This window comes from Euwallacea similis, chromosome 21 (genome assembly GCF_039881205.1).
Source record: "Euwallacea similis isolate ESF13 chromosome 21, ESF131.1, whole genome shotgun sequence".
In the NCBI taxonomy this organism is placed as follows: domain Eukaryota; kingdom Metazoa; phylum Arthropoda; class Insecta; order Coleoptera; family Curculionidae; genus Euwallacea; species Euwallacea similis.
Genome location: NC_089629.1, coordinates 2,845,244 through 2,860,288, shown reverse-complemented (window position 1 = coordinate 2,860,288; position 15,045 = coordinate 2,845,244). Strand labels below are relative to the sequence as shown.

Genomic DNA, 15,045 nt, shown 5'->3' with positions numbered 1-15,045 from the left:
AGTTGATTCCATCGAGGTGAGGCCAGAATTTCCAGATTACGTGGATGAATGTGATTTAGAAGAAGACGACGAAGATAATTCAAGTTATTCCATATCGCTGAATTCTTCTAAAAAGTATCAACGTGTTTACAACAACTTCAACACATGGCGTAATAAGAATCAACTGCCTGACTACTCAGAAACCACTTTGATGACCTACTTTCAAGAACAGGCGAAGTTGAATGTTAAGTGTTCCACCCTCTGGGCACAGTATTCAATGCTAAAGAAGCTATTGAGCATTAACCACGGGATAGATTTGTCCACGTACAACAATCTGAGAGTTTATCTTAAAAAGCTGAATGAGGGGTATCGACCTAAGAAGTCTCCAGTGTTAACCAAGGACCAGTTCATATATTTTTTGACAGAAGCACCCGACGATAAGTTCTTGGGGATTAAGGTAAGAAAAATAAAGGGTAACAACTAAACAATAGCCAACTAGAGATGTTGCTTACAATAGATTTCTTCATCTTCAGGTAGTATTAATGATTGGTATTTTGGGGTCGTGTCGATGTGATGAACTACTCCAGTTTATGCCTGATCAAATTCAAGATCTTGACACGATCTTGTATGTCACAGTAAAAGATCGCAATGACAAATCGTGTCGTACCTTTACCATCGCTGAAGAAATTTACATCGATACGTATAGAAAGTACGCCGCCCAACGCCCATCGGGACTGGAAGGATTCAGGTTTTTCCTAAATTACGAAAATGGGCGATGTTTGAAGTCTCACATGGGCAAACAGAAGATCGGAGCAGTTCCGAGGAAGGTAGCCAATTTCCTGAATCTTCCAGATTGGAAGGAATATACGGGGCATTGCATGAGACAGTCCACAGTAAATGTGACCGGAAAATATCGCAAGTTGCGACAATCTCATTAAGAGTTGCCTGCTGAAATTTTCCATTTTAAGTCCAAATTTTCATAGTGTAGGTCTTTGAATATAATCAACCACTGGCACACCTTCAATTGGTGGTGATGCCAGTTTTCACACAGGTTGGCGATTAAAAAGTGAATGACTGGTTTGTTCCAAATTTATTATAATTGTGAAGTACTATTATTTTATGTCCCCTGTATGAAGACGTAAACAATCAAGTCGTTCTCTTGAGATAGAAGAAAACGATATGATGTTATAGAAAGAAACACGACTTTCTGTTATTTGGCTTCTTCACTTACCAACAGTGTTGATAATTCAGGGAGAGCTAGAAATACCAAAATGCATTCTGCATCTTTAAGTGAAAGGTGAAGATATGCAATTGATTTATAGTTTGTTAATTGTAAATTAAAATCAAAGAAACAAATTCTAGGGAGGAAAATATAATTATTGGCAATTTACAATTTTTTCTAATTTCTCTGCATTTAACAAAATATAACATAACATACCTAACAAAACATAACATAAACATTTTTTTAGTTTTAAGGTATTTTACTGCATATTTTATAGCATGCATTATAGAATACTTTTATTATGTTGATGTCATTCATTTTTTACCCAAAAGTTCGCTTTATACAAAATCAAAATAATAAATCCAAAACAAATAATTTTTAATCGAAAATATTTTTGTAGCATATACCATCCACGTGAAGTCGGAATTTCTGACTTACAGTGATCAAGAGGAACTGGAGGAAATAGGTGAAGACCATTCCAGACAATCCATGCCCATAAAATCCTCTAAAACTTATCAACGCGTCTATGATAACTTCAATACGTGGAGAGAGAAAAATCAATATTCAGATTATGCGGAAAATACTTTTTTGGCTTTCTTTCAAGAACATGCTAATTTGAACGCCAACTCCTCGACCATGTGGACTCATTTTTCAATGCTGAAGCGTCTGATGAGTATCAACCATGGCATAGATTTATCTTCATACAAGAATCTAAAACTTTATCTTAAAAAACTGAATAAGGGTTATCAACCAAAGAAGTCTCCAGTGTTCACTAGAAACCAGTTCATGCAGTTCCTGAATGAAGCACCGGACGACAAGTATTTAGGAGTTAAGGTAAGATAAAAGTGATGAATAGAAGAAATTAAGAATTAAATTAAGTTGTTACTGGATTTGTTACACATTTAGATTTGTGGTTTTTTAATTCTTAATTCCTAAACCCATCGCTTCAATTTCTGCATCTACCATGTCTTTAATCCTCAGGTAGTATTGATGATGGGCGTTCTTGGAGCGTGCCGATGTGATGATTTGGTCTACTTGAAGACTGACCAAATCCAAGATCTCGAATCGATATTATATATAACTCTCAAAGAACGAAATGACCAACTAATCCGAACTTTCACCATCGCTGGGGATATTTACATCGACATCTATCGAAAGTTCCTCAGCCTGCGTCCATCTGATTACAAGGATTCGAGGTTTTTCTTAAACTACACCAATGGGAGATGTGTGAGGTCTCCCATGGGGAAACACACAATTGCTAGTGTTCCTAGAAAAGTGGCTAATTATCTGAATCTACCTGATTGGAAGGAATATACCGGGCTTTGCTTGAAGCAGAGCACTCCAAATGTGACTGGGATTTATCGCAAGTCACGAAATTCTTATTGAAAGTGTGTCTCTGGTGAACAAACGTTCGAGGCAGCTGAATATGAGGAAAGAAGAAATTGTTGACTGTTTCTCCAATAAGATGTTTTCTCAATAAACAGATATTTTAACTGTATGTGATAATTCTCGAAATACAATCTTCACGTATTGAACGCATTAATACACATATTGCCTTTGTCCGGAGATGATGCTAATTGGGTAGAGCTTTTTTGGCAACATATACAGATGATAATATATGATGATGAATAAAACCTTGCAAATTGAAAATTCTTAGTTCTGAATTCCTTTGAATTTCACCGACACTTTCACGATTTTCATCAATATTCGTGCATTGATCAGGCTTAAAAACATGTATGAGGTAAGTTTAAGTTAAGCCAATGCTCTTAATGAATGAACTTTCTTTATTTGAGGACTAGAGCGATTTTAGCAAGCAAAGAGCTTCCAATTTTGGGGAATCTTTGTTTCGATCCTACGGCCAATCATTGTTTAAAATGGATGGACCTATAGTAAGGTCTCGGATCTATGCCTTAAACGCCGTAGATGATAAGTTAATTATACGTTAACAATCTATTAATTATCTTTAGAGCTGGTGAATTAGCTCTTTATTATTTAAATTAGATGATTTCCTTGATTTTAGCGACCAGGAATTCGCGAAATCATACTCTTATATCTGCTGTTCCTTACTCTGTTAATATTTCTTTATATTGTATACCTACGCCGGTTGCCGATAGAACAGAGTACACCCTGTATCTCCTCTGGAGTATTTTTCTGCACTCAAACATCTTTTTTTAAAGTTTAAGGTTTATCGTTTTATGAAATACATTATGGAGTGTTTTCACTGTTACGTTGATGTTATTTATTTTGTACCAAAAACTTCACTGTAAACCAAATTAAAATACTCATCATGAAATTAAACTTAGGTTCCTACCTAATTTTTTAACAGAAACATTTTTGCAGCGGAAACGATACACGTGAAGTCAGAAACTCTGGATAACTTTGATCAAGAAGAGGCAGAGGAAGTCGACGAAGACAACTGTGGGCAATCCATATCGATAAAATCCTCTAAAATTTACCAACGCGTCTATGACAATTTTAACACATGGAGAGAGAAAAATCAATACTGGGACTACGCCGAAAACACTTTTTTGGCCTACTTTCAGGAACATGCCAAGTTGAATGCCAAATCTTCAACCATGTGGACACAATTTTCAATGTTGAAGCGTCTGATGAGTATCAACCATGGCATAGATTTGTCTTCGTATAACAATCTGCGACTTTACCTTAGAAAATTAAATCAAGGTTATCAACCTAAGAAATCTCCTGTGTTTACCAAAGACCAATTCATGCAGTTCTTAAGTGAAGCTCCAGATGAAAAATACTTGGGAGTTAAGGTAAGATGAAAGTGGTATGTGGAGGGAAATTTTCAGAATTAAAAATCAATTTAATATTTTCGTAATTCGTTCAACAAACTTTTTTGCAAGTATCAAGGCTTTCATCCTTCTCAGGTGGTGTTGATGATGGGCGTGCTTGGAGCGTGCCGATGTGACGATTTGATCTACTTGAAAACTGACCAAATCCAAGACCTCGAATCGATATTATGCATAACTATCAAAAATCGAAATTACCAAGCAATTCGAACCTTTACCATCGCTGGGACCTTTTATATCGAAATTTATAGAAAGTTCCTCAGCCTGCGTCCAACTGGCTATAAGGCTTCAAGATTTTTCTTGAACTACACCAATGGGAGGTGTATGAAGTCCCCCATGGGGAAGCACACTATTGGGGGTGTTCCGAGAAAAGTGGCTCATTATTTGAATCTACCAGATTGGAAAGAGTATACCGGGCATTGCATGAAGCAAACCACTCCGAATGTGACTGGGATTTATCTCAAGTCACGAAGTTCTTATTGAACGTTTCTCTTTAACAAACTTTCAATGCTCATGAAAAGATTGTATTTCTTTGTTTTTTTTTTTAATTAATATTACTTGAAATGTCATCTTCTACAATATAATTTATATTTTGTGCACTGGTAATGTTTAGCTTTAACAATAAAATAGAGTACTTCACGATGCAAAAAAGGTGAAATTTTAAAAACCAATTTTTTACAATTTTGTTGGGCTCATTTTGCCTTAGGTGTAATGTGTAATGTTTTATTATATTTATTGTCATTGTAGCTCGAAGAACAAAATTGTTATGGTAGAGAAAATGTACAGTTGGGAATTCATCAATGATCATTTCTCTGCATTCCAACCTATTTTTCGATTTTATGATGTTTTAATACATATTGGTTTTATTAGATTGCATTATACAGGTTGTCCCGAAATTATATGACATTTTTAGCTTTTTTGCCGTTTTTTTGGTCTTATATGGTATTAAAGTTGTACAACCTAATTTCGAGACACCCTGTAGAGTATGTCTATTATATTGATGTAGTTGGTTTTTCTACCCAAATATAGAACGTGAAATTTAACTTCATATCAAGTCAAAAGAATAAACCAGTAGTTTTTCAACTAATAAATTTTTGTAGCTGATACCATCCATGTGAACCCAGAAATTCTGGCTTACATTAATCAAGAAGTGGATGAAATAGCTGAAGATAATAATTCTGGGCAGTCCAGGCCTATAAAATCCTCTAGAATATACCAACGCGTCTATGACAACTTCAATACATGGAGAGAGAAAAATCAGTATTCAGACTATGCAGAAAATACTTTTTTGGCGTACTTTCAAGAACATGCCAACTTGAATGCCAACTCTTCTACCATGTGGGCGCAATTTTCAATGCTTAAGCGTCTGATGAGCATCAACCACGGCATAGATTTGTCTTTGTACAACAATCTAAGGTTTTACCTTAAGAAGCTGAATCAGGGTTATCAACCTAAGAAATCTCCTGTTTTCACCAGAGAACAATTCATGCAGTTCTTGAACGAAGCACCAGATGACAAGTATTTGGGAGTTAAGGTAAGATGAAGGTGGTGAATAGAGGAAATTAAGAATTAAATTAAATTGTTGCTGGGTTTGTTACACAATCAAATCTGTGGTTTTTTAATTCTTAATTCCTAGACCCATCGCTCCAATTTCTGCATCTACCATGTCTTTCATCTTCAGGTGGTCTTAATGATGGGTGTGCTCGGAGCGTGCCGATGCGACGATTTGGTTTATTTGAAGACCGACCAAGTCCAAGACTTTGAATCGATATTATACATAACTATCAAAGATCGCAATGACCAGGAGGTTCGAACCTTCACCATTGCTGGGAACATATACATCGAAATCTATAGAAAATTCCTCAGCCTGCGTCCCACTGATTATAAGGATTCACGATTTTTCTTGAATTACACCAATGGGAGATGCGTGAAGTCCCCCATGGGGAAACACACCATTGGGGGTGTTCCGAGAAAGGTGGCTCATTATTTGAATCTGCCGGATTGGAAGGAATATACCGGGCACTGCATGAAGCAAACCACTCCGAATGTAACAGGGATTTATCCCAAGTCACGAAATTCTTATTGAACATTTTTTGTTTGATAAATTTCCAAGCAAACTCACAAAGAGAGATTATTTCCCAATCTCAAAACGTATTTTAACTAATATTACTCAAAATTAAATCTTCTGCAATTTATATTGAACGTACTAGTACTGTTTAGTTTTAACGCTAAAATGCAGTACTCTCCAATTTAAACGGAAAAAAATGAAATTTTGAAAGTCAATATCTCGGGAGCTGTTAACGGATTTCTAAGTATCTTGAAGTTTATGATTGGACATAGTTTCTCATTACATTTAGCAGTGATTGGTCTCTTTGTGCAATATACACAGGATGATGCGGGTTATTGACCAAGTCCTTGCAAAATTTAAAATTTATAATTTAACGACTAAAAGCATTCTTCTTCGATCAGTGTAACTGGATGTGTTGGTGATATTTGATTTTGAGTTTGACCTCAAAGTTGCTCAAGTCCGTTTCAACTGTGCAGTACCGTATTTGTACATAAAATAAACTTATAATTTATTGAATTCCTGTTTTATTTCTCAGTTGTTGTTTGGCGAGAATGTAAAAGTGTGTTTGCATGAGTAATATCAGATGCCACATTTAATTGTTGTTCTTACTTATAGCTCTTAATTGTGATTAACTTTGAACCTATTCCCCTTTCCTCCCTCTCCATACTACTCCCGATTAATTCAAAAAAAACTTTACTTTCTAGCTTCCCTAATTGACATTATAAAACAAGAATTGCCCGATGGCCTTCCGAAGGAAGAATTAGATCCTGAGGAGGAAGGAGAAGATATCAGTGCCAAAATAATTCCTCTGAAATCCTCAAACACTTACAACCGCATTTACGAAAAATTCAAGGCGTGGAGGACATCAAGGCAATTCAATGATTATTCTGAAAACACCTTGATGGCCTATTTTCAAGATTTAAAGAGCTTCAATATCAAAAGTTCTACTCTTTGGATGCAATATTCTATTCTCAAACGAGTGTTGAGTATCAATCATGGAGTGGATGTGGGGTCTTACAACCGAGTACGGCAGCTTCTTAAGAAATGGAATCAGGGTTATGAACCTAAGAAATGCCCGGTGTTCACCAGAGAACAGTTTTTCACTTTTTTGACCGAAGCTCCTGATGAAAAGTATCTAGGAGTTAAGGTGAGTTGTTAATCGTTGAAAAAGTGATCAGAATTATGGTCCAGTAATGGTACTTTATTTAGGTGATCATTATGATAGCTGTTCTGGGCTCCTGCCGACGTGAAGAGTTGGTCTATCTGAAGACTGAAGAGATTCAAGATTGTGAAACCTTACTATACATTAAAGTTAAAGATTATAAAACGAAACTGCCGAGAACATTTACCATCGTCGGAGACAATTACCGTCAAATATACCTCAAGTACATGACTCTGCGGTCCCGAATTACGCGAAGCTCTAATAGGTTTTTCGTGAAATACCTCAATGGGAGATGTTACAACTCCCCTATGGGAATCAAAACCATTGGGGGAGCTTCTCGTCAAATGGCAAAATTTTTGAATTTGCCTCGCTGGAGCGATTATATCTGGCCTTGTCTGAAGAAAATCAAAATTAATCCCATCTAGGTTTGTTTGCAAGTTGTTTGTTATTTAATTTGTAATTTGTTATGTTATATTGTTTTTTTATGAAATATAAATAACGGCGGATGTATAATTTTCTTATACGGAAGCACATCATTGGGGGCTCGTTATCTGAATCACTTGATTAACCTGGGTTCTATCGATGTGACAACAAGTAAGTTGTTGCTATCGCTAGTCTTTATAGAAAACAGGACTTCACATGATTTTTCATTTTGATTAGACCAAAAACTTCCCCGGTTAATAAAATAAACTTTTAATTTATTTAATTCCTGTTGTTTTATTGAAGCTTCACTTGCTCTTTACATCCGCCAATGTGTGTTCGCATATACGATATCAAGTGCTTTATTTAACTATCACTCTTTGTTATGAATACCTATGACTCTCTTCCTTCTTCCTCCTCTTTTTCTAAGACAATCTCGCTTCGTCCCAAAAACTTTTCTTTCCAGCTTCCCTAATTTGTGCAAGACAACAAGAACTACCCGATTGCTCCCAAAAAGAAACAATTACCACTACCAAAAAATTCCTCTGATATTCATTCTCAAACACTCACAATCGCATCTACAAAAATGATAATGCCTGGAAGGCATTAAGGTAATTCATTGATTACTCTGAAAGTTCCTTGATGGTTCATCTCAGGGATTGGAATAGAGTCAACATTAAAAATTCCACTTTTTCCATGCAATATTCTATTCTCAAACGAATGTTAAGGATCAAACATAGAGTGAATGTGGTGTCTTACAAGTTGCGGCAACTTTTTAAAAATCTAAATCGAGTTGATAAGCTTGAGAAACCTGCGGTGCCCCTTAGCAGGGAACAATTTTTAATCGTTTTAAATGAAGAGTAGCTAGGAATTAAGGTGAGTTGAGAATTCCTGCAAAAGAGTTGAGAATTTTAGTCTAATAATGTAACTTTCTCTAGATGATCATTATGATAGCTGTTCTCGGGTCCTGCTGCCATGAAGAGCTAGTCTACCTGAGTACTGAAGACATTTAGGACGTTGAAGCTCTGTTTTATGTTAAAGATTATAAAACGAAAGATTTAAGAACATTTACCATAGCTGGGAATAATTACCGTCAAATATGCCTCAATGGGAGATGTTATAGTACCCCGATGGGAACAAATACAATTAGGGAAGCGTCTCGTCAAATGACTAAATTTGTAAATCTGCCTCACTGGACCGCATGTCCCACTGACCCCATTGGTCAAGATGAAGTAAATTAAAATAATTAAAATGTAGTTTCCTTTGAATTGTTTATAATTTAGTTTGTAGTTTGTTATCTAACATCGTTTTTATTAAATAGGTTGACTCATGTTACTTTATTGATTCCTCATAATCAGAAGTATCATAAATAGGCCTAATTTTTAATATCAATTTTTAGAGCTGAGCTTCAAGGAATTTAAAGCAGAATCTCCGAATTTCTTAGAAGAATCCCCTCAAGGCTCATCGAAGACTGCAGAATGTTATCATCGCGTCTATGATAAGTTTATTGAATGGTGTTATGAAAACAACTTTGGCGATTATACTGAAAGCACCCTGCTGGCTTTCTTCAAAGATCGAGCCTCAAGGCCTGGGTTTAAAGCCAATAGTCTTTGGTCTTACTATTCCATGCTGAAAACCAAGTTACTGTCCGTTCACAATATCAATATATTAGAGTTCAAGAAGCTGCGAAGGTATCTTAAAGAAGAAAATGAGGGCTGGCATCGTAAAATGTCTCCAGGACTGAGTGAAGAGCAATTTCTTAGATTTATCCATGAGGCACCCGACGAGAAGTATTTAGCTGTTAAGGTGAAGTTTGGTTAATGAGTAATTAAACTAGAATCCTGATGGATTTACATTGTAGGTAATATTTATTATCGGGGTGTATGGACAGTGCAAACGCGACGAATTAAACAACTTAAAAGTCCAAGATGTCGAGGATTCGGGTGGAATTTTGTACGTTAAATTTAAAGACAGTAATCAAAAGAAAAGTCGAACTTGTACCATCTCTGAAGCCAGGTTCTTGGAAATTTGCAGAAAGTATATATGTCTTCGCCCCGCTGGAATGAACAATTCCAGGTTTTTCATCAGATACGCCGATGGCAAATGTTTCAGGTCGCCCATGGGGATCCACAAAATTGGGGGGGTACCAAGAGAAGTCGCTCGATATTTGAATTTGCCTAATTGGGAAGCTTTTACAGGGCATTGTTTTAAACGAGTTTCCCTCTATGTAACTGGAAAATGATTCTATTAAATACGACTATTTTATTTATGTTTATAGCTTGTTGGTTTTTATTATTTGCTTCGGGTTGAATATGGTAATTCCTTGAAGAGTGAAACAGAGGCTCTGGTTTTACGCTCAGAACAGAACAATGTTCCCCGGGGAATAACATCAAAATGGCCTATAAAACAGCGTCTGCATAAATAATTCCCCCCTTGGTGATATTTTTCCTTGTTCTGGTAATTTATGATCTATTTAACAGTTTCCTCTTTTTGCATCGTCAAATGTCTCCGACGAGTCATAAAACCTCTCCCGTGCAGGGGACGTTCTTATGTTCTGATTGCCTTACTATAACAACATATTATTATTTTGTGTTCATCGTTATCAGGATTGTCAACGTTTTAACTAACTTTCACATATTTTAGATCCAAATCTGATGGAAATAAAAATAGAATCTCCAAATTTCCTAGAAGAAACTGTTAATGTTCCTCCAAGGCTCTTAGAATCCTATCAACGCATGTTCAACCGGTTTAATAAATGGAGTTCTGAAAACGGCTTTAATGATTATGATGAAAGCACGGTGTTAGCTTTCTTCAAACACCAAGCTTCAATACCAAACTTTAAACCCAACTCTCTTTGGTCCTATTACTATATGTTGAAAAGCGTCCTCATTTCTAATCGCAGTATTGATATATCTGAATACAGGACCCTGCGAAATTATCTTACAAAGAAGACTAAGGGTTGGCGTCCTATAAAGGCTCCAGGATTGACTGGAAATGAGTTCCTAAACTTCATTCATGGAGCACCTGACGGGAAGTATTTAGCAATGAAGGTGAAGTTAAGTTACTACTTAGCTGAGTTCATGTTAAGAGCATATAACGTTGCAGGTTTTATTTATAATTGGAGTATTTGGACAGTGCAATCGCGACGAATTAAACAACTTACATGTCCAAGACGTTGAGGATTTAGGGACAATGTTGCACATTAAAGTGGTGGATAACAGTCAGACGAGAAATCGAACTTTTACGATCTGTGATGCAAATTTCATAGAAATTTGCCGAAGATATATTTCCCTTCGCCCCCCTCTAATGGACAACCCAAAATTTTTTATTAAATACATCAATGGGAAATGCTGTAAAATACCCATGGGGATTAATAAGATTGGTGGGATACCGAAGGAGGTGGCTCGATATTTGAATTTACCCAATTGGAAGGACTTCACTGGACACTGCTTCAAGCGAACTTCTTATCTCGTAACCGGCAAATAAGACATCGTGTATGTTGTTATTTATTCACTACTTATGTAATCTTTGGAATTATGCCCTCACAAGAAGACGTTATTTGGGCAAGTTAGTTGCTGCAGAAAGAACGGATATTTGGCGTCTCTTTGGCACGTATTTTTTTATTACTGCCATATTATTATACAGAGGAGCCCCAGAAGTCCTAGAAGATATCTGATAAATAATTCGCTATTTGGTTTTTTTAATTGTAAAATTTGATTTACATTGTTTTTTTTCTATATTAAAGATCGTAAGGTCCAGTTGTTGAATAATGGTTTAAACTTGGTTCACCTAAATCTGACCATGGTCAATTTTTGACGTTCATTAGAAGTGAATCAATATCACAATCTGCAATCTGATACACATATGGTGTACAAATTCTTTATGTGCATTCGTATACTTTTACGAGGATTGGGCTTAGGAGAACCGAGCTTAAGCCCAGAGCCAACAACTGGGCTTTAATTAGTCATATTTGTATTTTTTTCCCGACCTGCAAATTACTCTAACAAAGTTTCACGAGGTGCTAATTTTCCATATTTTTAGAGTCGATCCTGACAGAAATTAAAAAAGAATCTCCTACTTTCCTAGAGGAGTCCCCAGAAGCCCCATCGAAGCCCACCTATCACCGCATATACGAAAAATTTATTAAATGGACTTACGAAAACGATTTTCACGATTATTCGGAAAGCACAGTACTGGCCTTCTTTAGATATCAGGCTTCAAGACCCAAATTAAGAGCCAATACGCTTTGGGCTTATTACTCAATGCTGAAAAGCGTGCTAATGTCTCTCCATAGTATCGACATATCACAATACAAGGAATTGAGGGGTTACCTTAAGTATTGGAACCAGGGTTGTCTCCCTAGAAACACTCCGGGGCTTACTGAAGAGCAGTTTCTGAGATTTATTCATGGAGCTCCTGACGTGAAGTACTTAGCTGTTAAGGTGAACTAAATGAAGATTAAATGAGGTCAAAATATCTAACTTAAGAATGGTTTTTGATAGGTTTTGTTTATAATTGGAGTGTGTGGACAGTGTACACGGGAGGATTTATGCAATTTGCAAGTACAAGATGTCGAGGATTTAGGGGAAACGTTGCAAATTAAACGAGAGGACAGCAATTCTAAAAAAAATAGGACTTTTGTGATCACCGAAGCGAGTTTTCTGGGCATTTGCAGAAAGTATATTTCTCTTCGTCCTCCGACCATCAACAATTCGAAGTTTTTCATTCGATATGCCGATGGGAAGTGCTATACTTCCCCGATCGGAATTAACAAAATTGGGAGCGTACCCAGGGAGATCGCCAGATACCTTAATTTGCCTAATTGGAAGGACTTTACTGGACATTGCTTCAAACGGACTGCTCTCACTGCTCTCCATGTAGTTGGAACGTAAGAGAAAGCAGTAATTATTGTTAAACATAAGTTGATAATTTGTTTAATATTTTTTTGTTGTTTATTATTTATGTGCATTATACAGGGTGCCCTATGACTTAAGATCACGACTTAGTTGATTCACGGAATCTTCAGATCAATATAGCTACAACTCCAATAGTGTCGTGAAGACGTGCATCTACAAGCCAGCGACCTTAGGCCATGGGACGCCCAGCATATTTTATATGATATGGGTTCATTGTTAACTCATATTAAAAATATACATCCAGTGTGCAATAGGATTTTATTTTGTAATATTTCTATGACAATAAATCCCTAATAATTCCTACTTCCCGCTAAAAGTAGTTATCTCATGTCCAGTGGACTTTGAAATTGAGTGTCCTAGTTGGATTCATTACATTATTTTGAACCGGCTAAGCGAAACGCTTGCAGGGCGCCAATTGCGTTCTGGTGCTTAGCCAATCTAACTTATGTTGAAGTTTTAAGTTCCTTAAAAGTCCCGCTTCAACGATGTGAAAAATTGGAAATCGGTGAATAAAATAACATAATTTATTATATAACCAAAAATTATTGTTGTAGGTTTAGGTAGTGCTCACCGTATAGTTCGGAAATGTGCGTTATTCTAAATCAGGGAAGTAAGTCCCCCAAAATACTCTTTTACGACTGTGTCCATATAGACACAGTCTTACGAATAGCCGCATTGTCCGAGGCAGCTTGCAAAATGGACAAATTTCATTTTTTCACGTCGGACAACCTGAAAAAATAGTAACAATGAAAAAACGCGTTGCTTTACATACGATATGGATGCGCGAAGCTCATCATACTTTAACGGTTCTAAAAAATATTTTCTGTCCCAAATAACGAACCCACAATGTTTTATTGATTAAAAATTTTCTAGTTTCCATATGTGACATCAAAGTGGAACCCGGAATCAATCTGGAGGAAGACACCTGTCACCCTGTATTGTCCAAGACCACCGAAACCTACCATCGCATATATGACAAATTTATTAAATGGGCATCTGATAACGACTATCACGATTACACTGAAGATACTTTGTTGGCTTTTTTCGAGGAGCAAGCTGCAATGCCTAATTTTAAAGCTAACACTCTTTGGTCTTATTTTTACATGTTGAAAAACGTATTAATGTCTCTGCACAACATCGACATGGGTCAATTCCAAAAGCTGCGAGCTTACATTAAAAAGTTTTCCGAAGGTCTCCCTACAAAATCAACAGGACTGACTACTGAGCAGTTTCTGAGCTTTATCCATGGGGCACCCGACCACGTATATTTAGCAGTTAAGGTGAAGAAAGCTTCAAATTGACTAAGTTAAAATATAATCGATCTATTATAGGTTTTATTCATAATTGGGGTATGTGGACAATGCAGTTGTGAGGAATTAAACAACTTACATATCCAACATGTCCATGATTTAGGGGAAATATTGTACATTAAAATAGAAGACGATGCCAATCCGAGGAAAAACCGAACAGTAACCATCTCTGATGCAGGTTTCTTGGAAATTTGCAGAAAGTACATTTCTCTCCGCCCTCCTGACTTGACCCATTCGAGGTTTTTCATTAGGTACTTCCAAGGAAGGTGCTTCAAGACCCCCATGGGGATCAACAAAATTGGGGGGATTCCCAGACAAGTCGCGCGATTTTTAAATTTGCCTAATTGGAAGGAATTTACTGGGCATTATTTCAGGAGGACCTCCTTTATCTAACTGTAAGATAATGTCTCAGTATGCTGTCAATTTGAACTTATTTGCATTAGTTTAGGTAGTGCTGATATAGTTTATAACACATTAATGACTGTGAATCTTTTTATTCAAAACATGATATTCTTTGCAAGCTAAAACGAGTTTAATTTAATTAGAGTTTTCATTCATACCTATAATATTTATTGATTTCTAGAATTTCAGCACTCTTAAGCATTAGGAGCATCACTAATATGAGAATCAAGTTTAGAATCTCTCTTTTATTTACTATTTAGAATTGCTCAATTACCTTGGAGCATTACTAATTCCGAAAATCTCGTTTTTTTGGGAGTACTTACCATTTCTAAATTGGTGTTATCTGAAGTTTCTCAGAATCTATACAAAACATTGAAGATTCTTTCAGTATTTTCTCCGATCTTCAGCAGCAACTTCTTGTGTTGTTTTTTTTAATGGGCGTTGAAGAAGTTTAAATTATTTTTTATTGTAGGTATAGTGTACTTCAAGAAAGGGCGCTTGAAGCCCCATATCGTCTTTAATGGCTATCCCTACATGATGCACTCCAATTCCGTGAACCGCACTTACTGGAAGTGTCTTCTTGCGAGCCGAAAAAGCAGATGCAAAGCCAGATTCGTCACCCACGATGATGTGTTACAGTTCACTGATGATAATAGTTTATACCATAACCACCCTCCCCCTTTTATCAACTTCGAAGTTTTACGTTCAGCTATAGTTCAAATTGAAAAAAGAATTAAAAAAGATACATAAGTGCGT

General features: G+C 36.4%; 2 protein-coding genes across 14 annotated transcripts in view; both read left to right on the top strand.

Annotated features, from left to right (window-relative positions):
• Positions 1-15,045, top strand: part of LOC136415792 (protein tramtrack, beta isoform-like) — a 108,022-nt gene that overhangs the window by 48,845 nt on the left and 44,132 nt on the right. Inside the window, exons 4-5 of one of the 13 annotated variants that reach the window (XM_066400601.1) lie at positions 13,451-13,857; positions 13,909-14,295. The exons of 5 other annotated variants lie outside the window; for them this stretch is intronic. In XM_066400601.1, the coding sequence (XP_066256698.1) occupies positions 13,451-13,857; positions 13,909-14,280 (779 nt within the window). In that variant the 3' untranslated portion in view covers positions 14,281-14,295. Of the gene's footprint in view, positions 1-3,541; positions 3,976-4,089; positions 4,511-5,111; positions 5,546-5,692; positions 6,113-6,783; positions 7,227-7,288; positions 7,682-9,060; positions 9,468-9,522; positions 9,919-10,304; positions 10,712-10,766; positions 11,163-11,702; positions 12,104-12,163; positions 12,641-13,450; positions 13,858-13,908; positions 14,296-15,045 lie in introns of those variants that run through there. 7 more of the 13 variants (XM_066400602.1, XM_066400596.1, XM_066400597.1 and 4 more) reach the window with 7 other exon arrangements.
• On the top strand, positions 341-2,855 carry LOC136415798 (uncharacterized). Its single transcript, XM_066400621.1, has 3 exons — positions 341-436; positions 1,602-2,035; positions 2,183-2,855. The coding sequence occupies exons 2-3, from the start codon at positions 1,691-1,693 to the stop codon at positions 2,585-2,587; spliced, it is 750 nt and encodes a 249-aa protein (XP_066256718.1). The 5' UTR covers positions 341-436; positions 1,602-1,690; the 3' UTR covers positions 2,588-2,855.

Excerpts from the sequence above, each read along its gene's own strand:
- LOC136415798 (XM_066400621.1), top strand. The coding sequence starts at position 1,691 with ATGCCCATAAAATCCTCTAAAACTTATCAACGCGTCTATGATAACTTC. Across the intron at positions 2,036-2,182 it reads ACAAGTATTTAGGAGTTAAG|GTAGTATTGATGATGGGCGT; the intron begins GTAAGATAAAAG and ends TTTAATCCTCAG.